This window comes from Chiloscyllium plagiosum, chromosome 4 (genome assembly GCF_004010195.1).
Source record: "Chiloscyllium plagiosum isolate BGI_BamShark_2017 chromosome 4, ASM401019v2, whole genome shotgun sequence".
Lineage (NCBI taxonomy): Eukaryota > Metazoa > Chordata > Chondrichthyes > Orectolobiformes > Hemiscylliidae > Chiloscyllium > Chiloscyllium plagiosum.
The window spans coordinates 100,123,170-100,149,330 of record NC_057713.1 but is presented as its reverse complement, the minus strand read 5'-3'; the positions used below and the strand labels follow the sequence as shown (position 1 = coordinate 100,149,330).

At 39.6% G+C, this 26,161-nt stretch overlaps 1 protein-coding gene across 2 annotated transcripts in view; it reads right to left on the bottom strand.

Annotated features, from left to right (window-relative positions):
- Positions 1-2,912: 2,912 nt before the first annotated feature.
- rspo2 (R-spondin 2) overlaps positions 2,913-26,161 on the bottom strand; it is a 123,907-nt gene continuing 100,658 nt past the window's right edge. For both annotated transcript variants that reach the window (XM_043688746.1, XM_043688745.1), the window contains one exon: positions 2,913-3,678. In XM_043688746.1, coding sequence (XP_043544681.1) covers positions 3,642-3,678 — 37 coding nt within the window. In that variant the 3' untranslated portion in view covers positions 2,913-3,641. The remainder of the gene's footprint in view (positions 3,679-26,161) is intronic.

Below are 26,161 nucleotides of genomic sequence, written 5' to 3'. Positions count from 1 at the left end.
TTTTTTCTTAATAAAAATATATTATATAAAAGATAGTGAATTTAAATTGCTCACATAATTGGGACTTAGAAATTAACTTTCAGGATTACAAATGACATAACCAAGGAAGTGTTGATGATTTTAATGTGGATGTAGGAAACAACAAATTCAATTTCCAACAACTTTAACATAAAATGTTTTGTGCAAGAAGTCATTGTATAAAGACAAATGTTTTAGTGGTGTGAACAGACTGGTAGCAGATACAATAAATGGGAGGGAATTCAGTTTAGGAAGAAAGGAATGTGTATTTAAGGGAAGAGATTCTTTAAATGTATGGAAGAGGGGAGATTAAAGATCAGGAGTTAAAGCCCCTGAATGTTGAAGCTAAATGGCTTTAAAGTTTTTATATACAGCACGAGATAAAATTGAAATATTGATGGAGGACCTTGTACTGACTTAAGGACTTTTTAAAAAAAGGCATTAAAATCAGAGCATGCAGAGTGTAGATTCACCAGGAAGAGGTCAGTGAGGGAAACAATAATAATGAAGAGTGACTCAAAATACTGGGATTATTTGCAATGCAGTAAATAAGGTGAAGAGGAGTGTTATATTTTTGTTTATTATGAAGGATTTTGACAGGGCAAATAAGGAGAGAGAGTGAGTGTTTCCTCTTTGGAGAGTTTCAATTTTAAGTCATCTCTGAGAAAAAAGATTCTTGCCTTCACATACAGGTTTGCTTCAGCATGAGATGAAAGCAGTGACAGAGATATAGACAAATCCAATTTTTAAGGTAAAATAAGTACGTCAAGCAAAGAGATTCAGGGTTATGGAGAGAGCAAGGCAGTAATGTTAGCTTGGAATTGATTCATGGTTTTGGAGGAATTGGAATGAAGGGATTAATATAATTACAAAGCGAAAAAAGCAGTAAGATTAGTATGGAATCAATACAAGGTTATGGGAAGGGAGAAATGAAGTGGTTTTAGTTTGGAATTGATGCATGGTTTTAAGGGGAGTAAGGCAGAGGGATTAGTTTAGGAGTAATACAAGTTTGTAGAGAGAGAATGGGACAGTGAAATTAGTAGCAAGTGAGGGTTAGTTTTGAAAGAGTTTAGTGAGGAATAGTCAAACAAATATTCTTTTTTTCATAAACTGGTCCTAAAGAAATTGATCAAGTAGCAAATAGAGTAATAATAGATTCTGCCGGATGTAAAATGACACCAATACATTCCAATTTTCCTTACAACAAACAATTGAGATCCCACTTTATTTATCAATGCAAAACCAAGGTTAAAAAAATACATACCTTGGAACAATCCTCACTGTAGGAAATAATATGTAAATAGAGCTGTGTATGCATAGTTAACAGTGAACTGGAAAACAATTTATTCAATTTTCACAATTCATTTAGGACTTAACCACACAATTGTATCAGAAGGTCATAGCTGAGTTTACTAATAGTGGTATTAGATTACCTTTCAACAGGGATCCACAATGTAACCTAGGACCAGCAATCCCAAGTTATACTGTTAGTTCCACATTCAATTCAAAATAGATATCAAAGAGGCAACTGGTAAGTCAGTCAGTTTGCTGTTCACTGGTGACAAAGTTCTCTTCATGTCAATTGCAGCTAACTTGGAGGCAGTACAAGAGGTATAAGTGGTGACCAATTACTATCATTGCAGTGGAAACTTTACCAAAGAAAATGCCAAGGTAAAAGCAAATGAAATCAGAAAATGACATTGTATAGCAGAAGCAAACTTTGATGAATAAACATGCCCTACAGGACCACAATTTGAAGTTAGAGATTAGGTTTGCATTAACAGGCTATATCACAACCACAGGCTTGCATCATCTTTAATAGGACCAAAGCAAATCAAATGGTTGTCGAGGACCGATGCTTATCTGTAGGATGACAACATGAGACACTTGATAGTGAATAGATCCAAATATTTCAAAGGACAGTGATTTTGAGATCACATTTCCTTTACCAATGAATGACTCTGCAGCTGGTCTTCGGCCTCTTGGAACTGATCATGGTAGCACAATGTCATGTTCACAGATCTCAGAGTCACTACCTTCATATAGTATAGATTATAGTTGAAGAAAAAAAGACAAGTCAAGCTCTTGATGTATATTTATTGTTTAGAATGATGGGATTTAAAATAAAGGTTATTGGTATTTCAAGGGAGACAAGATTCAGTGTTCACTTGACTATTCCTTTGAAAGGCTTATCTTAAGGGTGAATGAGTTGGGTCTTTACCCATTGAAACTTAGAGGATTGAGAGGAGATCTCATTGAAACAAAAGATCCTGAATGAAGGGGACAGACTGGATATTACCCTTGGAGGAAGACAGTTTTAAGATGGAGATGATGAGAATTTCTGTTTGAGGATAACTTGTCTGTGGAGAAGATAATTGAGGCTGTCTCACTGAATTTATTCAGGACTGAGATTGAAAGATTTTTGATAATTAAGAGTCAGGAGTTATGTGGGCAGAGATCAAGGCGGAAGCAATACCATAACCAGCTCAACGATGATTGCCTGAACATGTGATACTGTTCCAAGGGCACAATAGTTGACTCTTGTTCCAATACTCAACCACATCAGAACGTTTACTATTGATTCTCAAGTGCTTGCTTGTTAAGCTTCGATCTGAAGAAAAGTATAGCTGAAGCATGGAGTAGAAATTTTAGACCATTGTACATAAAACCTGTTAGCACACATATTGAAACTAATATCATCACTGCATAGTTTGGAGACACAAAATATACAACAGGTTTGGTTATTAAAGATTCATTAGCTTTTAAGGTAGGATTCAAACTATATTTTTCTTGTGTGGCATTATAATACTTCAAAATATAAATTTTCACAATCTAAGAGACTGAAGGAGGTAACTGGCATCAACTACAATAAAGCAGACTGTTGACACGTTAAATTTTTACATGTTCAGTAAATAAGTTTATTATAGGTAGACTCAGCTTTGTGTACATGCCAGTCAAACAATGAGATATTCATTGCTTGTAGATATACAGATACAGCCTTTGAAGCATTTTATTTCAGCAACTGTCAATAGAACCTGTGCTGAGGATTATATACAGTGTAGCTCCGCTTGTAATCACACATCATAGGGTTGGTCTTTTTGGAATGTACAATAAAAGAAAACAAAAATGCATTAAATGAACAGTCCTCTTCCTGTATTAGAAAGTCTTCTTTCATATAAATAGTTGGAACAAGTCCCATTCTCCACATGTTTCTGCAACTGTTCAAGCAGGGATTGGTGGGGTTTTCTGCCTTTTTCTGCATGCTGCTGTTGTTTTAATCTGTGTTATCATTTTAATGGCAGCTTGCTGGGCCAACCTATTCCCACTGGCCTTTGTAAAAGTCATTGACACACCAAACTCATTCCATTCAGGTCAAAAGGAGGCAACAAAAAAAAAGTATAAATAAAACAAAGCTTGTGGACTCTCTTTCTCTCATTACTCGCCACTGATATTGTCAGAAGCAGCAGAAGTGTCAAATGTGTGGTGTGTAGGAGGGTGGAGGGGCTTGACGTACTTTGTGTAAATAAAGGGGTTTGATCTTTTACTGGTCAGTTTTCTCTGTAGCTTGAAGGACAACGTACTGTTTGCGATCCTTATGCCTGATCCTCTTGCCCTTCCTCTTGTTAGCACTCTTGCCTTTTTGTTTCTTTTGCTTTCTCTCTGTAGACAAAAGACAAGAGTAGAAAATGGTTAGGATTACCCTTTCTTGAAGGCCTCCAGACATATCAAATAGATTAAAACAATCTAGAATATGGATGAAATTGGAACTTCATGCTCTCTTTACCCCAAAAGGAATAAAGTCAAGCTCTGTCCAGCCAAGGTGCTCCTTCAACATCACCTACCACTAAGCTCTAAAGACAACGGCAGCAAGATGCATGACACCACCACCAACTTGGACCATCCTGACTTCACTATCACTGGGTCTGGAAGTCTCTCCCTAACAGCACTGCAGTGTATTTACAGCATAAGGACTGAAATGCTTCAAGGCAGCAGCTCACCATCTTCAAGGGCAATTAGGGATGGGAACAAATGCTGGCCTTGCCTAAATCCTGACAACCAGTTAGGAAAGGCATCTATCTTAATCACAATACCTTCAGGAGGGTTTTCTGCTGCAAAGAAACAGTTCTATTCCCAGGTGAAGACTATAGATGTCTTGGCAAGAATTATTTACTAAACTTTTAATTTCAACATGTGTTTTGTTTAAAAGTAGGACATCCAGCCAAGGCTAACTGCACATGGAAATTCACTGACTGTCTGGCCAAGCTCCGAGAATGCCATAGAATGTTATACATAGAAAAAGGTGCCAAGTAAAGTCCACGCAGTAACCTTTCAAAGGGAGAAAGGCAATTCAAAGCACACTGGACTTTAATCCCCTGTGGCTACAGGGATAATGAGAGGCTGACTACCCACCTCAGCAGAAAGCCATCTCCTCTGGATCATGTCACAATTATAAATGCAGCATTATTTGTATTTTACACTTCCAAGAATATACAGAAAACCAAGTACAACCTTGGTCTGTACTTACTAGGCTAGTGAGAGACTGTGTACTGTGAAGATCACACCTCGAGGAGAACCATTAGATATTCCTGCTCTGCATGTGGAGGAAGGCTCTCTCCCAAAAGCAGGAAACGGTGCCAATAAGTATATAGGACAAAAGCCTATCAGCTAAATAATAGAGCCATGAATAGCAAAATCAACTGCTTTGCTACATACAGTATATTGGTACCATCCAACTTAACAGCAATGTTCCATAGAATGCTCTTCACAGAACCCAGAGGCTGGAATGGTGTATCTTTTTGACTGCTTTTTACTCACCTCACATTTCTAATACATGCATGTATGTCATGTTTTATTATCTGTTCTATGTTTAGAAACTGAAACTCACTCTTTCTCCAAGAAAACCTGCTAAATTGACTCATTTTTAAATACTTCAATTGGGAAGAGTCAAAGTTCGGAAACAGACTTTTTGGTTCAACTCATCCATTTCGACAAGACATCCCAATCTTAGAGTCCCATTTGCCATCATTTGCCCCATATCCCTCTGAGTCTTTCCTATTTATGAATCCACCCAGATGTTTTTTCAATGTTTTAATTGTTCCCATCTCCACCACTTTCTCTGGCAGCTCATTCCATACACACACCACATTCTGCATGAAAAAGTTACTCCTTTGGTCCTTTTTAAATCTTTCCCCTCTCATATTAAACCTATGCCCTCTTGTTCTGAACCCCCCATCCCCAACCCCAAGGAAAAGGGATACTTTTGAAACATTAACCTAGTTGTGACAGAGGGGGATTCAAGGAAGGGAAGATCATTCACCCATCCTCACCTAGAATCATAACCATTGGGGTAACTTTTCTGGAATGATGATGAATTGGGTACCAATCACAGGGTGCATTGGATATTGCAACTTGTTAACCAAAACCAGTTTCTTGCCTTCCTGTCCCAATGACTCCATCGTGCTTACAGATATTAACCCATTCTCCAAGAGTCAACCTGCAGTCCTCTACTTCAGCTTTCTTGGGGTACATGTTACAGGGGTAATCAATCCAGTTAGCATCATTTTATGGACCACATCTGATTAACATGAATGTTTGTACAGTAACTTTAGCACTAAATACAATAACTTGTATTAAATCTGTAGTGTACCTATGTCATAAGATACTCTCTGACTAACTCTTTGTACCTTTGTTTCCACATTCCTACCCCTACAGGCAGTATCAATCCACTCCAGCTAGGGGCATCTACAAACCAGAAGTGCAGAGAGGGCTTTTGTTTAATGCCTCAGTGCTTGGTCTTATTAGACTGTCCAGCAGCTCCCAGTCCCAACTAATGTATTTGCTTCTGTTGGAAAACATTTGTCAGAAGAGGGTTCTTTTCCACAAACCGAGGAATTCAATATTCATCAGCTCAAATAATGAGCTTTGTGAAATCATGGCCCTATACATACAAACTGGAATGCATTAGCCACGAAGTGTTTTTTTTTTAAAAAAGCCAGAGTAAACCAACCCTAGGACTGTAACAAAGCAGCTATATGTCACAATGATTAATTATTAATATATTACACTTAATATATAAAAACTCTCTTGCAAGACAGACAGTACATTAAAGTGAACTTTAAACAGACATCAGACAGACAAATTGCTTTAAGATCTGACTACACAGTTCCCATAAGTGGACCGTCTCGGTGCCAGTTTTACAAGCACTGTAAGATGGCCCCATGTTTAAACAGTAGGGGTCATGCATCTCAATGCTGGAGCCTCAGAATGACAGCACATTCTTGAATGTACTCCTGTCAAGGTCAGTATCTCAAAACAGGGGGTGCATCCATATGGGACTGAAAGGAGGATGAATTTCTCCACTAAGGTGGTGGCGAATCTTTGGAATTCTTTGCCCCAGAAGGCGATGGAGATTCAACCATTGATGCATATTCAAGACATATCAGTAGATTTGTGTATCAAGGGGCTAGAATGGGAAAATGATGTTGAGGTCAGAGATCAGTCATGGTCTAGTTGACTGGTTGAGCAGGCCTGAGGACTAATCACTGACTCCAGCTCCTATTTCCTACATTCCAAAGTAAACCAAGGAATCGTGGTTTGATGATAGGTCACTGATTTTAAACATTTTTCTTTGTTTCTCTCAAACGATGCTACCAGACCTGCTCAGTACTTCCAGTTCTACTTTATTTCAGATTTCTAGCATCTGCAATACTTTGTGTTGCAAAGCAAAGCATTTGATCATAGATTAAAAAGATAAATATTCAGTTCCTTTGCAATGCTGATTTGTCAAAACTTGTCAAACAAAAAGGATAAGGTAAATTGGAAGAATTCTACCCACACAATGATTTACTACATTACGGGTCATGAATGATTAAACAAGTCATCATCTCATCCTCAAAACTATTCCAACATTACTCAACATTTGATTGAATGAAGTTTGTTGATGTTAGCAAACCCTTTATAAAGAAACAAACTAAACTGAAGACAGAAACATGACAGCAGATATTTTAGGAGTACTGTAAGTAAAACTTTACATTAGCTTGTATCAAAATACAATTAACATTCGTCCATTAAATTATCTCAAACTACCGCCAGTACTTACTGCAGTAATGTTCCTTTGCAAAGGGACTTTATAAATTTAACACAATTCACCACTCCATCGATCCTGAAGCAGTCAGCATCTAGGCTGAGTGGTGGCAAATAACATTCGGACCAAACAAGCACTAGCCAATGGCTACTTCCCATGTTTGATATTCAATGTCAATACTATTAAAGCTCTCCTCTCAACTATCAACATCCGGAGGCTTACCAGAGATTAGAAACTCAACTGTATCAGCCACTAACATACAGGGCAAGTTAAAGACTTGGAATTTTGCAGTGAGTAACACATCGTCCCAAAGCCTGTCCACCATCTACAAATGCACAAAGTCAGGAGTGTGATGGAATACTTCCCACTTACCTGGATGGGTCTGGCTCTGACACAGTTTGATACCATCCAGGACAAGGCAGCCTGCTTAATTGGCATACATGTCATGTCCATGTGGCACTCTTCCATAAAGATTAGTAACAATACAACTTAACTGGACATCTTCTGAGAAATTCACATGGTCAAATTCCACCAGGCCATTATTTATGCAGCTGCTCCTCACCTTCAGACCTTAGGTGATGTACCTTCAAAACATGTGAAAAGCTGACATGTGAAGCTAATTTTAAGTTAACTGCTTATTGGCTTTTAGTATTATGCCAAGTTATTTCAGAGAGAATTGAGATTTGCCACCTTGCCTGAAGGTTGATGAATCCTTTGACACACAATGAAAGCCTAAATTGAGTCACCAAGCACTATGTCTAATCTGTTTTAGATATATCAGAAGGAACTGATACCCCAAGATAACCCATGTTGACCCAGATAACTGCATTAAGCAAAACTTCGAGATCGGAGTATACGCAGATAGAATTACTGCACATCAGAAACAGATCACCTCAATCTAACCACTAAGCTCCACATTAGTTTCTGCCTATTCTCACCCTGTATTTCCCCCTCCATGGTGTGTGCATCAAGCTTCCTTGGAACACATCAATCTTCTGCACCAATCACTCCATGTGCAGTGCGTTCCACATCCTCACCATATTCTGGGTAAAGCAAAAGCTATTGACTTCACAAGTGAAAATCTATCATGTAAGTGTAAGCTATTTCAATCTGGACACAAGCAGCCCAAATTACAGCTTTTAAACATTCTCTTCACAACAGAAAATTTAAAAGAAAATACTGGAAACATGGAAAACAAAATGACATTTATTGGGAGACATGGAAAGAGAGAGGTTTTTTTAATGTTGCATATATAGATTGAATTGGTTATCTGGTTGAAACAAACAAAAATCTTTCCCATAAAAACTACTACTACACTCCATGCAATTCTATTAACTTTGGCAGTCTAAGGTTTATTGGAAACATAGAAAACAGGAAAATAGTAGTCCAAAGTAGTCTATTCCTTATCCTTAGACAGTGACCTCTAGTCCTGCACTCCCATCATCCAGAAAATCCTTCCTGCATCTACCCTGTCTAGTCCTGTTAGAATGTCATTAGTTTGATGTTCCTCTTCATTCTCCTGAATGCCAGTAAATATTATCCTAACCAATCCAACATATGTCAGTAATCCCTTCCCAGGATCAGCCTGGTAAACTTATGATCCCTCTATAGCCAGGACATCCTTCCTCAGATAAGGAGGCCAAAACAGCATACAATATGACAAATGTGATTTCACCAAATCCCTGTATAGTTGTAGTAAGAAACCTTTGCTCCTGTATTCAAATCAACTTGCTATGCAGGCCAACATACCATTTGCCTTTTTGACTGCCCACTATTCCTGCATGCTTACCTTTAGTGACTGGTACATGACTACACCCAAGTCTTGCTGCACAATTGCTCGATTAATAGGCAGATAACAATCTTCCTTCCTGTTTTTGCTACCAGTGGATAATCTCACATTTTCTACATTACCTGCATCTCCCAGTTTGCCCAAATCACATCGAAGCATCTCTGCACCCTCCCCATAGCTCACTCTCCCACCCTGCTTTGTGCCATCTGCAAATTGAGATGTTACATTTAGTTCAATCACCGAAGGGTCTGTTTCCCTGCTGTACATCCCTATGACTCTATATTAGAAGAACAATTATAAAGTTAGTGTTGCAAAGTGAGGATCAGATCCTCACCACTCCATCACCATACACAAGGCAAGTACAACATTGTCAGAGACTGATCAAGGACAGTGTCTTCAAGCGAAATCAAAAAGGTTTCAGTTATTCAGCAGGATCTTAGTAGATTTGCAACATCAGTAGCAGAAGACTAGTATGACATCAAATGCAGAATCCAACGCAGAATAAAATTTTATCCTTACAGTTATCTGCTCAAACTTGAAAATTATCCAGATGCCAAATCTGCTTTGAAATTGAAACAAAGAGGTGTCAAGAATAGGAGGACATCCAACTCCTTAAGCCTGTTCCACCAATCAATCTAAACCTTCACTCCTCCGTAATTTCACTCCATTGACCTGACTTTGCTCCATATCCCTATACCTGGTCAAAAAGAAAACTCTTGAAATCTGTAGCTCCTCTATGAGCTTGGGTTAATGGAAGGAGCATATATTATTTGCCACGTAAGTACTAACAATGACCATCTCCAAAAAGGGAAAATCTAACAGTTGTCAATTAGCTGGCATTGGTATCGCCATGGCTGAATCCCACACTAAAAGCATCCCAGGTGACACTACCAACCAGAAGTGAACTGGACTAGCCATATAAACAAGAGCAGGTCAGAGGTAAAGAATTCTGCAGTGAGTAACTCACCTTCTGACTGGTGTCAGGTAGATGATGGACAGGCATTGGGGAGGTACACTTCATAAATACACTCAATTTGTCTGGACGAATGCAGTCCCAACACTATCAAGAAATTCAACACCATCCAGGACAAAGTAGTGCACTTGATGGACACCCTTATTGCTTTGATCATTCACTCCTTTCTTCAAAAAAATGCACAATGGCCAGAGGGTGTACTGTTTAAGAGATGTTTTGTAGTAACTCACCAAGCACCCTTCAACAGCACCTTCCACCCACCATCTAGAAAGACAAGGGCAGCAGGCGCATGGAAACCTACCAACTGAGTCATACACAAATCTGACTCAGAACTATATCCTTACTCTGTCGTGAAGTCAAATTCTAGAACTCCTTTGTTCAAGCAATATGGGGTAAGGCTACAGCAGTTTAGGAACATGGCTCATCACCATCTCACAAAAACATTAGGATAGGTTACAAAATGTTGGCCCAGTCAGCAAGGCTCTTAGCTTGTGATTGAATACAATAAACAAGAAAAATCAGATGGAAAGGAGGTCAGTGAAAATCAGAGAAAGGGATGCAGTTACTGCTGTCCTCAGCTGAAGTAATGTGAAAGGAAATTTTCACGGGCTGAATATTAAAATGGATTTAAGTGTTTGACCCAGTTTTAAGGTTTAACCAGCCTTTGAGAATGGGATGCCTGATAAATTTGTGCTTTAAGTTACAGTAGCCAGTAAAATTTCCAAATCAAAAGTTAAGGCAAGGGTTTCCTTCATTGGAACAATTGTCGAGATCAGTCATCATGACAAAGATAAACTTTCAGGCACGTGAGGAGTAGTGTCTCACTGCTTATTCTTAAGACAAAGACAATTAGGGACCTTGGCAACACTGAACCAAAGCTTAGCAGCATAGTACAGAACCAAAGTTTTGGGCTATTTCAATACAGAATAATAAAGTGCAACTTCTCCAGCTTAAAGAGAGAAAAATCAAAGAAATGTTCAAATTTACAATTTTGTATTTTAAAATTCAGAACCATTTTAAATGGGGGACAACTTATTTAAGAAAGGCAATCCAAGACAATTAATTCAGTAATTTTTGTTGAAAAAATATTTCAACTCTGACATGTTATTTATTTCTCTTAATTCAAACTACTGGATAATTTAGTGTTTCTTCACGAAAAAATATTTTGAAGTATCAGCAGTGGATAGGGTTCAAAGTTGTCAAAATTTGGAATGCGGTTCTTAAATATAACCATGAACTTGTCACCATGATATCTAAACAAATGGCAAAGACTAGTGTTTGAAGGGTTAAAAATACAGCTGCAAGGACACATTGTCAACACTGGAAACTAAAGCTGAATGCCGCAGTCGAGGAGTCACACGTAGGCAAGAGTAGAGAAATAGAAAATGCTTGCTCCTCCTCAATTGGAAACGTATATAAAAATAAAACTTGCAGTGAAACCATGGCCTTATAAAGGAATAAGATAATGATTCCAGCGCCCCCACCCCTTCCCTCATCCTGAATATTCTTCTTGCAGCACACACTACAGGGAGGATTGTGTGCCAAATGGATGTTTTTAAGGGAAATACTATCCCTGGTTTTAGTTTGAATTATAGTTCAAGGTCCAATAAGAAAGGGAAAAATATAGTTTCATCTTTTTGAGCTGTTAACAGACCCCTACCGTTATAGAAATGTCTCACTTTCTACAGTTACAAAACCAACCTCAAGGAATATTTAATGGCTGTTTGGCATGGAACTATTCATACTTTCAGTACACTCGATTGGCCGTATGTCACGCAACTTTCTCTTTTGCAAATCAGACCCACATTCGGCAGCGTATGTTTTTTTTTGGAAGAGTGAGCATGAGAGAGAGGGGGATAAACAGTCGACGTTAATGCTATGGGTCAGAAGTCGATATCACAGTGGGATTCATGAAACAAAAGCAGTGTAGGGATTTGTCAAGAGGAAATACTGTCAGAAAAGACGACTGAGAAATGGATGGAGTGATTCAATGTTAGGGGTTCAAGACACTTGGGAATGGGAGAATAAAAAGAAAGCACGCGTAATATTGAGTGGAAAACAAGCAAGCAGCCAACAACCACAGCAGGGAAGAGGACAGGGAAATGTCACATGGAATCATTGGAAAAAAGCAGTTGCAGCAGTAACGCACGCACAATCCATAACTACAAGAGTTAGTAATCAAACAGAACAGGCTCAGTTATATTTGAGGTCCAAACTCCTTTCCTATCAGTTCCAAATTATTCATCTTTTGTCTTTTATTCCAAGCAGTAGGATAAAAGAAAAATCAAAAACTCAACAGCTCTTCAGGTGGCTGACAGCAGGCCCGAGAACATGCATCTGCATTCATAGGAACCAGAGGAGGCCATTCAACCCCTCTGGCCTGCTAAGCCATTCAACTCAATCATGGCTGATCCTTACTTCATTGTCATTCACCAACCTTTATACCTCAAGTTCAAACAATGTAACCCATTCAACTGTACAACTGCTACAGATCAAGCTGAACTCTTATAGCATGATTAAATAGGTTGTCGCACTTCAGAGTCAGGTGGTAGCGGCTTGAAATCCCACTCAAGAGACTTGGACACAAAGCTGTAAAAACTGGCACCTTCCAACACAGTACTGCAGAAGATAGTATTCCCAGGCAAAAAGTGTCAAAACAAGGTCCCACCTACCCATTTGAATGCTTCTTGAAGAAAAGCCTACAGCAGTAATAATGAATAAAGTGTTCTCCCCAATGTCCTGGCCAATATTTATCTCCAAATCAATAATTCAGACTATCTGGTCATTATCACATTGCTGTTTGCGCCTGATGTACACAAAATGGCTGCTAATCAGCTTTCTCAGAGACCAGAAATGGTAGCACACCTAATGGCAAATGTGTAGATTGGCTTTCCTGCACAATTATGTTCCTCATAGCTCATTACATATCAATGGGTGGGGAAAAGCACCAGACAATATAGTCAGACAGTTCTAGAGACCACCAGGATCGGGCCACAAACATCCAGGCATCACATTTAAGAAAGGTTTATTTCTCAACCTCACCAGAGATAGTGATCATTAGGTAAAGCTCACCACCAGTCATCTCTCCCTCTCTCTCATTAGAGAATCATCTATGGGCATCTGGAACTAAAGTGACATTCACCATTTCATAAACGTATAATGGTGTTGTATAAACCAATCCACAGAATTAATCAATCTCTGGCAAGCAGTTGGGTACTAGATCATTATCTTTAATCACTCACAATCCTGACTGATGAAGGAAGCCTGGTGGCTGGAGGTCAGTGTCCATGGGCACCTCAAGAGAACCTGGCTCCAATGCTGCAAGAAGATGAATGACAAGGCATGTGCTAATGTCTACACCATGCTTCATGATAGATAGCAATGAGAGTTATTGTTGCACTATTGCCATTGCAGAGCACGGTCTCCAGGAGTTAAATGCCAGGCATCTCCAGATACTTCATGCACAGCCAATACCTGCCACATCATTGTAGTTACCAAAGTAATATTTACTGGCACCGTGGTGGCACTGTCTCTCACATCATACAAGGTAAAACAACAGAGGAGCTATAGTACTCAGCTCATACACCATCAGTTCACTGACTTTGCATCACAATTAGATTTTCACCCCCAAAGGTTTGCATGGGACAAGGATTTGAGTTCATCCTGACATTATTTATCTGGGTAAAGTTAGCCACTTTCACTGCCTCATTTGGGCGGTTTTGTTGACCTGTTCAGGCTTCACTGTTAGCTAAAAGCCAGACTTCAAGAGCTGTTCAACATAGAAAGGCTTCACCCCTTACTTCAACACTAAGCATTTATACAATTAAACAGCTTGGTTATACAGGAGCAACTGACCAAAGTAATAGTTTGTACTTCGAACTTGGAGGAATAATTCTTCCTTATCAGAATTGAGTTTGTGATCACACTTGCACCCCATTTCTGCCCAACACAATTGCATCATGAACTCAATTTCAGTTTGCTGTGGTGCTCTTGAGAATGTGTGACATGCTAATGAGTGCAAAATAAGCTCCTGACCACAAAAAAGGTCACACCCGACCACACCTGAAAGCTTTATAAAAAGTGTTTAACCTGTTGGGTCTCCCAATTATACCTCTCTGCCCAACCTTCTAAAAGCTCTGGGTAGGCTCAGATAATTCCAGCCAAGTTGCCATTTAAATAATAGCTATACGTCGAACTAACTCATCCCGTTTTGATCTCTGGAATTTTCAAACTAGTGGACTCTACCACCAAGAGAACAAGGGTAATAGACACATGACAACACCACAACCTCACCTCTAAACTGCGCATCATTACAACTTGGTACCATATCGTTGTTCCTTTACTTGTCACTGGGTCAAAGTCCTGGAACTCCATCCCTAACAACACTGTGGGTGCACCAACACCACATGGACTGGATCAGCAATTCAAGGCAAAGGAAGACAGCAAAAGATGGTCTCCAATCTCATCTCAATAATACATCTCACAGGATCATGCCCAATATATTTCCCCAAAATCAAAAATTTTGCTACATGATATTACCCACAAAAGTGGCATTTGATTTGAAACACTTACCTCTAAATTGTTTCGCAGAAAGAACTTAAAATCCCTCTTTTTGATGACTGTAGTCAGCCAGGAGGGTGATTACACACTCATTGAAGAGCCAGCTTCAAATCTGGAAACTATTAGAATTAAAACATACCTCTATCAGCTGCAAACACAGTAGATAACTTTATCCAAACAACTGGAGAATTAAGGGCAGCACAGTGGTTCAGTGGTTAGCACTGCTGCCTCACAGTACTGGGGACCCAGGTTCAATTGCAGCATCAGGCTCATATCCATGTGGAGTTTGCATGTTCTTCCCCATATCTGCATGGGTTTCCTTCCACAGACCAAAGATGTGCAGATTAGGTGGATTAGCTATGCTAAGTTATCCATAGTGTCCAGGGATGTGTAGGCTAGGTAGATTAGCCATGGGAAATGCAAAGTTACAGGGATGGGGTTGATGGTGTCTGGGTGGGATGCTCTTTGTCATCGGGTCGATGTAGACTCGATGGATTGAATGGCCTGCTTCCGTATTTTAGGGATTTATGATTTTATAATGAAGGACATTAAATTCCCACAAAGCAATGTACCTAGCAATCAGACAGCTCAGATTTGTGAACGAGAGGAATTGAATAATTCTCTTCAATTTGAACAGTTTCTCAATAACTCAATCCAAGTATTTTGTAATTGATCAATTTTGTAATCGTAGTGCTCTCATCTTGGAATTAGAGTGTTGCCTACAGACAAGTCTGACTACAGACACTTGGAGGCAAAGTTCAGACCAAGTCTCCCAGTGCAGGACTGAGGGAGTGCCACACTGTCAGCAATGCCAAACCAAAGCATTGACCACCTTCTTCAGTGGGTGTAAACAATCCCATTGTGAAAAAGAGCTGGAACATTTTCTTGGCTCTAAGTAGTATGCTGACCTACAGCATATTTGCATCAACTTATATTCAAACATTACGGTCAGTTTACATGTACAGATGCACCCCACAGTCTGCAATTCTTCAGACTCAAAGGCACCTAGGACAGAAAGGGATTAAAATTGATAGCATGTATTTATGCAGACTCTAATGAAGTATTTCACACAAGTGTCATCAAGCAAATTTGATACAGAGCCACATTGGGAGATAGGTCATCAAACGCCAGAAGCTTGGCCAAAGAGGTAGATTTTAAAACAGCATCGTAAATAAGAGACAGAAGCAGAGTTTTAAATGTGGGAGTTCCAGAGCACATGCATTGCTATCGATAGTGGAACAATTTTTTTTTAAATGAAAAAGGTGGGTGATACTTAAGAGGCCAGAAGTGGAAGAATGCAGAGATTGCAGAGGGTTATAGGGACGGGCAAAATCTCAGAGGGATTTGAAGACAAATTTGCAGAGGCATAAATAAGAACCAGCCAAGAATTAAAATATTAAAAAATTACAAGTAATTATCTATTAGAACTTCTGTTAGATGTGCTTCAGAAATGTTAAACTCTATAGTTGATCTACCTATCCTCCAGCTAAGTACTCAATAGCAACAAACCCCAATAGAAAGAAATAACCTAATGCCTTTCATACAGTATAAAAAAGGAGCCATGCTAGAGATGGAGAGACAGATTTCACATGACATTCAAGACTTAATGTACAGCCGGAGTTCAGCTTGTTACATTTTGGTTTTCCATATTTATTGATAGGAAATGCACTGCAGCTGTAACCAAACTAAATCATATCCATCAGGAGCTACACAGACTTATTCTTTCCTTTTGAAAGTACCTAAAAAATAAAACCAGCTTTTTTTGCAGGATTGATTTATTCCATAAGGATGGAGGTTAGGAGTGCTAGACAATTAAATAAATTCAACATGCACCTCTAGCACAAACAGATCAAAGCTCAACACATGAATGAATCAACTTGACAAAGACAATGTTTCCTCTTGCTTAGAAAATCCCAGACTTCAAAATTACATTGGGTAAAAACTTCAGAAATTCCATAGTTAGTGAGTTGTTATGCCTGTTGCTTAAAAATGTGTTGCTGGAAAAGCGCAGCAGATCAGGCAGCAAAGGAACAGGAGAATCGACGTTTCAGGCATAAGCCCTTCTTCTTATGCCCGAAACGTCGATTCTCCTGTTCCTTTGATGCTGCCTGGCCTGCTGCGCTTTTCCAGCAACAAATTTTTAAGCTCTGATCTTCAGCATCTGCAGTCCTCACTTTCTCCCTGTTATGCCTGTTGGTCAGTCTTTGCCTAAGTCTTCACAATTTCAAACATTTGACCAATTTATTGGTTCCCCTGTTCTCACACCATCAGGATAGACTTTAGCTGCATGAATTTCTTCTTCTTCACTAATGCTAGCTGCCTTTCTCAGCTCCATTTGCCTCTTGATGTCTCTCTCATCTCAAATCATTGCAGGTCAATATCAAATTCTATGGCATACAGGGCAGTACTACCAGACAAGATGCAAAATAAACTCCATGTGCATTTTCTGGTGATCACTAAAGATTCTATCGTGTAATTGGAAGAGCAGTATAGAAGCTTATCCTTACCCAATATGTGCCCTTTAACCAACATCAACAAAAACTCCCTGGCCATTATGACTACCAGTCCCTCACATTGTAGTTAAAAAAGTGATAGGGAGGAAGATGGTGTCTGCAAAGGAGACATAATTATTTAACTTACCAGGAAAAGAATACTCAGCTGCTAGGGAGCCAGGAGAACTTGACTTTGCTTGAGATAACAAATTCTTGCAAATGAATGTGGATTCCCTAGTTTAAAGGATGCATAGGTCCAGAAGCTACTGTATGGGCATAAAACACATGAATGTTCTTGTGATGAGCAATGTGTCAATTATTAAATTTAAATTGGAGAGGAGGTGCACAAAATGGGCATTGTTTGGTTAAAATATTCCAGAATATTTTAAATGTACATACAACAGAAATCAGTTATAACCTCGCCAGTTTGTAGAAATGCGTTTGAGACAATTCTAAGTTGTTAAATATCAAGTTGAATACTGCGATGCCTATGAAATGAATGTGGGCATGTTGTGGTTGCAAGTTTAATGGAGTGTTGATAATTGACAATATTGATGATATTTTTACTCTACTGTTGCTTCTAAAAGAGTCCAACTACTCCATATGGCAATATAAATGGAAGACAGTTATGACAACAACTACATTACTTATTAAATGATTTTGTGAAAATGAAACAGTAATCTTTGGGGAAAAAAAAGAGGAATCTCAAGGACCCTTAAAAAAATTTGATCCGCATGGTTTATGGTATACCAGTCACTAGCACAATGACATGCACCACACAATCCACAGTCCTACAGACTTCCCCACCACAAACTGCACCCAAGAACCTCCTTTCCCACCACCCAAGGCAAATGTCATATAATGGGTATATTCAGGGAATAGAACCTGATGATTTGGTGCTCGTCAGATCCTATATTTTTACTGCTCATAAATATTGTTTACCAATGCAATGTTAATGAAGATACATAAACAGAGCTAAGGTTGGTGGCATATAGAAGATTGCTTCCTGTTAACTAGCCAGAGGCATAAATGAGTCGTTTTCAGGCTGGCAAGATGTCACTTCGTGTTCCACAGGGGTCAGTGTTGGAGCCTCAACTCTTTACAATTTATATGAATAAATTCAGAAAATGAGATAAAAGGTATGGAAGGTGAATTTGGTGATGATACAAAGATAGGTAGGAAAGGGAGTTGAGAAAAGAACATAAGGGTCCCTACAAAGGGATACAGATTGGGTTAACTTAATGGGCAAATATTTGACAAGTGGAGGTTTTTTTCCATTCATTCAAGGGATGACAACATCTCTGGCTAAGCCAACATTTATTGCTCATCCCTAATTGCCCAGAGGGCAGTTAAGAGTCAACCATATTTCTGTGGGTCTGGAGTCACATGTAGGCCAGACCAGGTAAGGATGAATGTTTCTTTCTTTAAAGTGAACCAGATTTGTTAGAAAAAACCTTCGACAATGGATTTGTGGCCATTAGATTCTTTATTCCAGATATTTATTAAATTCAAATTCCACCATCTGCCATGGCTGAATTTGAACCCAGGTCCCCAGAACGCTACCTGGATCTCTGAATTAACAGTCCAGCGATAATACCATTAGGCCATCGCCTCCCCTTATTGTGGGAGGATGTGAAATTATCCATTTTGACAATAAAAAAAGAAGTGGTGAGAGATCAAAGAGCGTTAAGCAGAGAGATCGGACGTTCTCTTGAATGAATCACAGGAAGTTAGTATGCAGGTACAGCAAGTCAGCAGAAAGCTAATATGAGTTATTGAGAGGGGGGAACTGAATGCAAGAGTAGACAGCTCATGCTCCATATTTGTATCCGGAGTACTGAGTACAGGACTGGTCACTGCTTTTCAGAAACAGTTCAGTTCAGACTAGACGAACACCTGGAGTGAGCTGATTGCCTTATGAGGAAAGGTTAGATAGGCTTGGTTGACATCCTCTAGAGTTTAAAAGAGTCAGAGGGATGCAAGACCCTCAGGAGCTAGACTGAGTGGAGTCGAAAAAATGTTTCCACTTGTGGGAGAATCAAACTCTAATTTAAGACAGGGGATGAGGAAGAAATAAAATTGATGGGTTGAATGCCTTCGGAATTCCCTACTTCAAAAAGGAAGTGGATGCAGAATTTTTAGCCAACTCTGCCTTAAAAGCATTTAGATTCTTGATTACCAAGGGATTGAAAAATTATTGGGGATATGCTGAATATAGAGTCAAGGTTTTAAAAAAAAAAAAATCAGTACAGCCATGATCTTATTGAATGGCAGGAGTAAGCATGAAGATCAGAGTGGCCTACCCTTGTTCTTTGTTTATATGTGGCAGTACTTGACACAGGGAATAGAAGCAATTGGTTATATTGCAGCTCTGGCATGGGAACAACTCATGCAGATTACTCAGCAAGAAGTTATGTTAACTCGTGATTGAATTCATCAGAAAAATTTGCACTGCATTTGTTTGCCAAAACATGGACAGTGGGCATCCAAAATGTATAATTGGTTTCCGTGCTTAATTATTAAATGCAGAGTTTTTGCACCCCATTGCTGTCTGAAGGCCTTTAGTCAGGGAGGAGTAAGATTATTCTTTTTACTTTGTCACACTTGAAATAAGCTAAATAGATTTTGTTCTTTGATGCATTTTATATATTTTTCATACAGTTTTTAAAAAATTATTTAAAATCCTTTCAAGACAACTCTGCAGCCAGCGCAGTATTTATCCAAACCACTGTTTTCTGCTGTATTCAATCCCATTCTCTCCCCCCCCCCCCCCCCCCGCTCCACCACCACTATTAATGTTTGGGTTGAGCATTTCAGCTTTGCAACAGAAAGACCATTCGGCCCAACTGCTCCATGCTATGGTTTATGAATCATGCAGTACAGAAGAGGTCTTTGCACAAACAAACAAAGCTACTAAAGCTATACTAGCTCTCCTGCTCCTCTCCTTCCCACTGTGCTGCATCTGACCAAAATATTTTTCATTCCTTTCTCCTGACTGTACTTCCCCAACCTCCCTTTAAATGTATCAACCGTGTTATTCACCTCAACCACTCCATTTATTAGCAAGAATCACATCCTCACCACATTAATTTAAATGATTCAGTAGTAGAATTGAGGGGCAAATGACTTTGAATGTACTGGAGATAAATATAAATGAGAATTCCAGGAACGCTTAGTTCAGTTGCTTGCTGGTTTCCGTGACTTTGGGAAAGGACAATTTGACAATGTCAAGAACTTAAGACTTCAAATAAAATAGTATTTTGCCCATCAACGACATTTACCTCTAAACCTTGGTTTTCCCTCTATTTTCCCTCTAAACCTTGGTCTTGATCTCATTCTCAAATCGGGAAAAGTTTCTAACCATACAGACATAACTCTAAAAGAATAGTTCTATTTTATGCCAATTTCCAAATCCAAGTTCCAAGGCAAAGCCTGAATCCAGAATTCATTCTTCAGAACAGCTTGTTAAACACAAAGACAAAGAAAACTTAAACAGTTGATTTGATTTGCTTCTTACTGACATGTTTTTTTTAAAAACTGATCAATGTAATGATTTCTTATTATACCACCAATGTCAGTTTACCCAAATGCTATCTCTAAAAAGTACAGTCAATTCCTGGGCTTCAATGTTTGACACAGTGAATTGGGAGAAAGTGAGGACTGCAGATGCTGGAGATCAGAGCTGAAAAAGTGTGTTGCTGGAAAAGCGCAGCAGGTCAGGCAGCATCCAAGGACCAGGAGAATTGACGTTTCGGGCATAAGCTCGAACCGTCGATTCTCCTGCTCCTTGGATGCTGCCTGACCTGCTGCGCTTTTCCAGCAACACATTTTTCACATCAGCGGTTGAAATATTTTTCTACTTTATCAGACATAATAGAATTCTATGTTTCATATTCTCTTGATCAACTCTCCCTCCAACCTTAGCTTGCCTCTAAATCACAACATTGCAGGTTCCAGACTCTCTGGGTTTATGACAGAACTTAATGGCTGCTAATCTGGATTTGTTAAATTTGTGCTGACTTTCATTCCTAATTACTCAGGAAATCTTCATGGCATGTTTTTCTGTATTGGGCACGCCTGAGTCGACAAACCATAACTCTGAACACCGCTTAAACATTTAAGGGGTCTGCTGTGTCCCAATTTAAGCTCAGGAACTTGCTGGCTGACTGTTACAGCACTATTTCATGCTTTAAGATAGTTTAATGATCAAACACTTGTCAGCAATCGATTATGGGTTAGTTTATTCATAATTCACAGTTTTAAAGCAGATATTGCAGCAAACCCTTCTGTGCGTGTGCAGATTACAAGCCTAAAGGCAGACTAACAACTAGGTAGATTCATAACATTGCATACACAGCACCCATGTTTGGAAGGCTGTAATATGCCTAATAAAAAAGAAAGTTCTGCTCCTCAAGCTTCCTATAAAACAAAGATTCTAAGAGACAGCGGAGATGGAAATAGGAGGCATGTAGTAACGCAAAGATGTAAACAGTAATACTGCCAGCATCCAGTATCAATATCCCACCAGTAAATACACGACTGCCTGATGCAAGAAGTCTCTGTTTTACAGGGAGCAGAATATAGGTAGGTTTTAGATTGACATCAGCTTGAACTTGGACTATGCATGGAATGTCATCTACTGACCAATTTCTGTTACCCATTCAGGAGGTTGATGTATTGTAGTGAAGAGCTAAGATTTCAGCAGAAGCACAAGCTGAAACTTATTTAACACCATAAACAAGACACAAAGCTCAAGACTACCTCTCACGAATATACAGAACTTTAAGTAACAGAAGAATCCTTTTGCTTATTTGTACATGGGTACGTTTGGACAATTGAGGAGTTAACGCAGTAGTTAAGGGGGAAAGCATGGTGAGATGTAGGCAGTAAGTTGGAATAAGGAGTATAGAGGGCGAGTACTGAGCCTTGGGTGGTATGCAAAGGGGAGCGGCGAGCAAGTGGTATGAGAGGAGTGGGACATTCACATTTTAATATTTTTAAATTTTGACTACAGTCTTGGAACTCTCCCACCGTGGTTTAATGTACTTCCATCGAGTAGAAGGTACAAAAAAGTTTGAAAACACATACCAACAGATTCAAGAATAGCTTCTTCCATGTTAGCAGACTTATGAACTGTCCTCTCATAAGAGTTGACCTTGCTCTGCACCTTCCTTATTGCTGTAATTTTTTGCATTCTGTTCTGTTACCCTGATTTATTTATGTAAGGTATGATTTGTCTGGTTTGCAGTATCTCAGTACACGTGACAATAATAAATAAAATAATTTGCAGCAGCCTTCATGGCTCAAATAGGACATTCAGCAGAAACACAAAATAAGGTTCAAAAAGTCCCAAATTTTGGACCATCCAGAGGTTGAACACAAGCCTCAATGTAAAAGAATTCTAAAAGGGGTGATGATAGACACACTCTTGGCAGCCATGACAGATACATGGAATTGGGGCACTACAAAAGGGAACACCACAGGAACGCATTGGGCATGACCTACCAGTGTTTCAGTTATGATTCTAATGCCACTATGCAATAAGGTGTCAGAAGTTTGAAGTGATGCTCAATACAGAAGGTTCAGAAAGGGAAGAAGGGGAGAGCAATCAGGGAGAAGAAAGCATCGAAAAAAAAAATTCACAGGAGGAAGGGTTTTGCTAGCTGGGCTAGCAATAATTGCACTAAGTGTCTGACAGAAAGTGGTGGTGGGGCCCTTCTCGAATTACAACAGTCCACGTGTGGAGGTATACCTTCAATGCCATTAGGGGTTTCAGGATTTAAGGGCACTAAAGGAATGGTGATGTACTTGCAAGCCAAGATGGTGAGTGGTTTGGACAGGAACCTGTAGGGCAGTGGGATTCCCTTATATCTGTTTGCTCTTCTCCTTCTAGATGGTAGTGTTCAAATATCTGGAACTTTCAAAGGCATCTTGGTGAATTTCTGTGATGTATCTTGTAGATGGTGCCCACTACTGCTACTATGTTTGTGTGGAAAATAATTGTCTGTAGATACAGGGGCCAAGTGGGCTACTTTGTCCTGGACAGTGAGTTTACCTTGCGAAGTTCTTCTTACTGGGACCCTCTGAACTGGTATGTTCATATGTTACAGATAATATCTAACTATCAGACCAGATCATCAGATCAGTCTTCTTGGGAGTCAACCCAAGGAAAGAGGAGGTCAGGTGGTGTCCCTGGCCAAGCACTCAGATCCTGCATAGACCAATTAGCAGAAGTATTCACCCACATCTTCAGCCTCTCCCTCCTACAAGCTGAAGTCTCCACCTGCTTCAAGATGACCACCATCATTCCCGTATCTGAGAAAGCACATGCAATGTGCTTTAATCACTACTGCCCAGCTGCTCTACCCTCAATAATCAAAGTGCTTTGAGAGTCTGGTCATGACCCACATCAGCTCCCGTCTCCCAGCCTACCTCAATCCCTACAATTTGTCGAACATCATAACAGGTCTACAGCAAATGCCATCTCCCTAGCCCTGCACTCATCGCTGGAACATCTGGACAACAAGGAAACCTACATCAGACTCCTGCTCATCGACCCTCATCACCATTATCCCCTCCAGACTGATCTCAAAACTCCTATGACCTTTGTCTCAGCTCTGCCGTCTGCAACTGGATCCTCCACTTTGACTCACAGATCACAATCAATGAAGGTGGTAACTGCACCTCCTGCACAATAACAACACTGGAGCCCCAAAGGATGCATTCTCAGCTCCTTGCTGTGCTCCCTGTACATCCACAACTGTTGCCAAATTCCAAACAAATGGCATCTACAAATTTGCTGACGACACCACCGTGGCAGGACAGATATCTATCAAGTCAGAATACAGGAAGGAGATGGAGGGCTTGGTGACATGGTGCAACATGAACAACCTCTCTCTCAATGTCAGCAAAACCAAAGAACTAATCATTAACTTCAGAGAGGGAGGAAGACATGCCCCCATCTACAATTTCAGTGCTGAAGTTGAGAGGGTGGAGAGTGTCAAGTTCCGAGGTGTGATGATAGCCGACAATCTGTCCTGGACCTCCCATGTAGTTGCGACGGTCAAGGCAACACAATAATGCCTCCTCTTCCTCAGGAAATTTGGCATGTCCACAAGGACCCTCACCAACTTCTACAGATACACCATAGAAAGCACAGTCTGGGCACATAACGGCCTAGTATAGCAACTGCTCTGCCCAGGACTAAGAAACTACAGAAGGTTCTGTGCACAGCCCGGATCATCAAGGAAGCCAACCTTCCATCCATGGACTCCATTTACACAACTGGTTTTTGCGGAAAGGCTGCTAATAAAGACCCATCACACCCCCGTAATGATCCCCTATAAACTCTTCCGTCAGACACAAGTTACAGAATCTTGAAAATGCACTAGCAGCTTCAGGAACAGCTTCTGCCCTGCTATTATTAGGTTGATGAATGGACTCACTTCAAATAATGCTGGTTCTCCCTAGCACACACCCTGTATGATGCAAGTTGTATGCCTCTCTAGTTATTTTTTCCACCCTGTGATCTGTATGTCCTTGCTTACTATGATCTGCCTGTACTGCTTGCAAACAAAGCTTTTCACTGTGCATAGGTACATATAACAAATCAGATACCAGACAATTTTGGGAAGATTACAGACAATAAGGACTTCACTATCTTCTCAGTTGAGGTGACAGCATGGTGATATACACTTGGGAGGGAGGTGCCCTGGGAGTTCTCCGCATAGACTCCAGACCCCCAAATGATGTTTCGGGTCCAACATAGGTAAGGAAGCTTCCTGCTGATGACCCAAATTAGCAAAAGACCTGAAGATAGGAGATAAGGAAAAATCTTGACTTATACTTTGTAGATCTACAAAAAAAGATTCAGCTAGAGTTCAATAAAGTGAGAGCAAGAGTGTGTTTATGGACACAATAACAGAAATAGATAAGGGACACAAGCTAAATTCCTTAAAATGACAATTGTTCAGGTAGGTGGAGTAGTTTGCCAATAAATGATTTTAAAAATGTATCAAAATAAACATTAGCAGTGACAAACACAGCAGAAAGTCTCTTTCATAACAGAATGTATATAAGAAGGTACGCAGCAATAGATTACATGACAACCAATCTTGAATCAGTTATGTCTTTCACAAAATCTTAGCGCATCAAGCAATTTGTAAACTAACATCTACCCTGGCATGGCAGCCCATGCAAATACTCAGGGTTGTAGTCCATATCAACTCTTTATTGGACAGAAATGTAAAAATTAATTCCCAAGCATGGGAAGGGGTGACTGTAAGCTCCAGTTTTTGAGCATTTGAATGTCCAGCATGCAGGAAGGAGGACATTCATTAGGGTGGGGATTTCAGTGTAAATTTGGTTAGCATTACAGCATAATACAGGCCATCTGATATAAATTTTAATTCAGGGAACATGGTATTTAACAAAAGCAAAAAGATTACAAAGGTCCAGGTAAAATTAGTGACACTGATAATATATTAACAGAATTAGAACAGATAATGTAGAGTTCCTTATCACTATCTCACATGCACATATATTGGATAATTACAAGAAGCATGTTATGGCAAATGAAGGGCTGACTAAATATGGACATATAGTCCTATCCTGTGTGTTAGTATCAATTTCTCATGGACAACTGCTGCAAGTTCAGACTAAAATTACATACAGAAGGGGCCAATGGACAGAGGGATTCCACCATTATTAGGAGAGCAGGGAAAGCCATTAGCAAAGACAGATATTAGTTAAATATACAAGATCAGGAATAGAATACAAAAATCTATGGAGGAAGCCAAGATGTGGAAGGTCAGAAAACACCAATGGTTCTTGTCATGAACATGTTCATTCAACAAAAGGTGTTGTCGATGAAAGGAGAGGAAGCGACCTTACTGGTGTGAAAAAAAATGCTTAAAGAAGGATTTCAAAAATGAAATGGTTTGCCACAAGTCACATTTATTGTTTTGCTTTGTAAAACAAGTCACTTGCCCCAAGAAATTATTAGATGTCAAAACAGATGTCTTGTGCACGGCTTGCCTTCATTGTTCAGTCCTGAGTATAGGAGTTGGGAAGTCATGCTGAGTTTGTACAAGTGAGGTCTCTTCTGGAATTGTATGCCCAGTTGTCGGTAGGATATTATTAAGCTGGAGGGGGTTCAGAAGAGATTTACCAGGTTGTTGCTGTGTATGGAAGGTTTGTGTTAGAAAGATAAGCTTAGACTTTTTCCCACTGGAGCATAGGAGGTT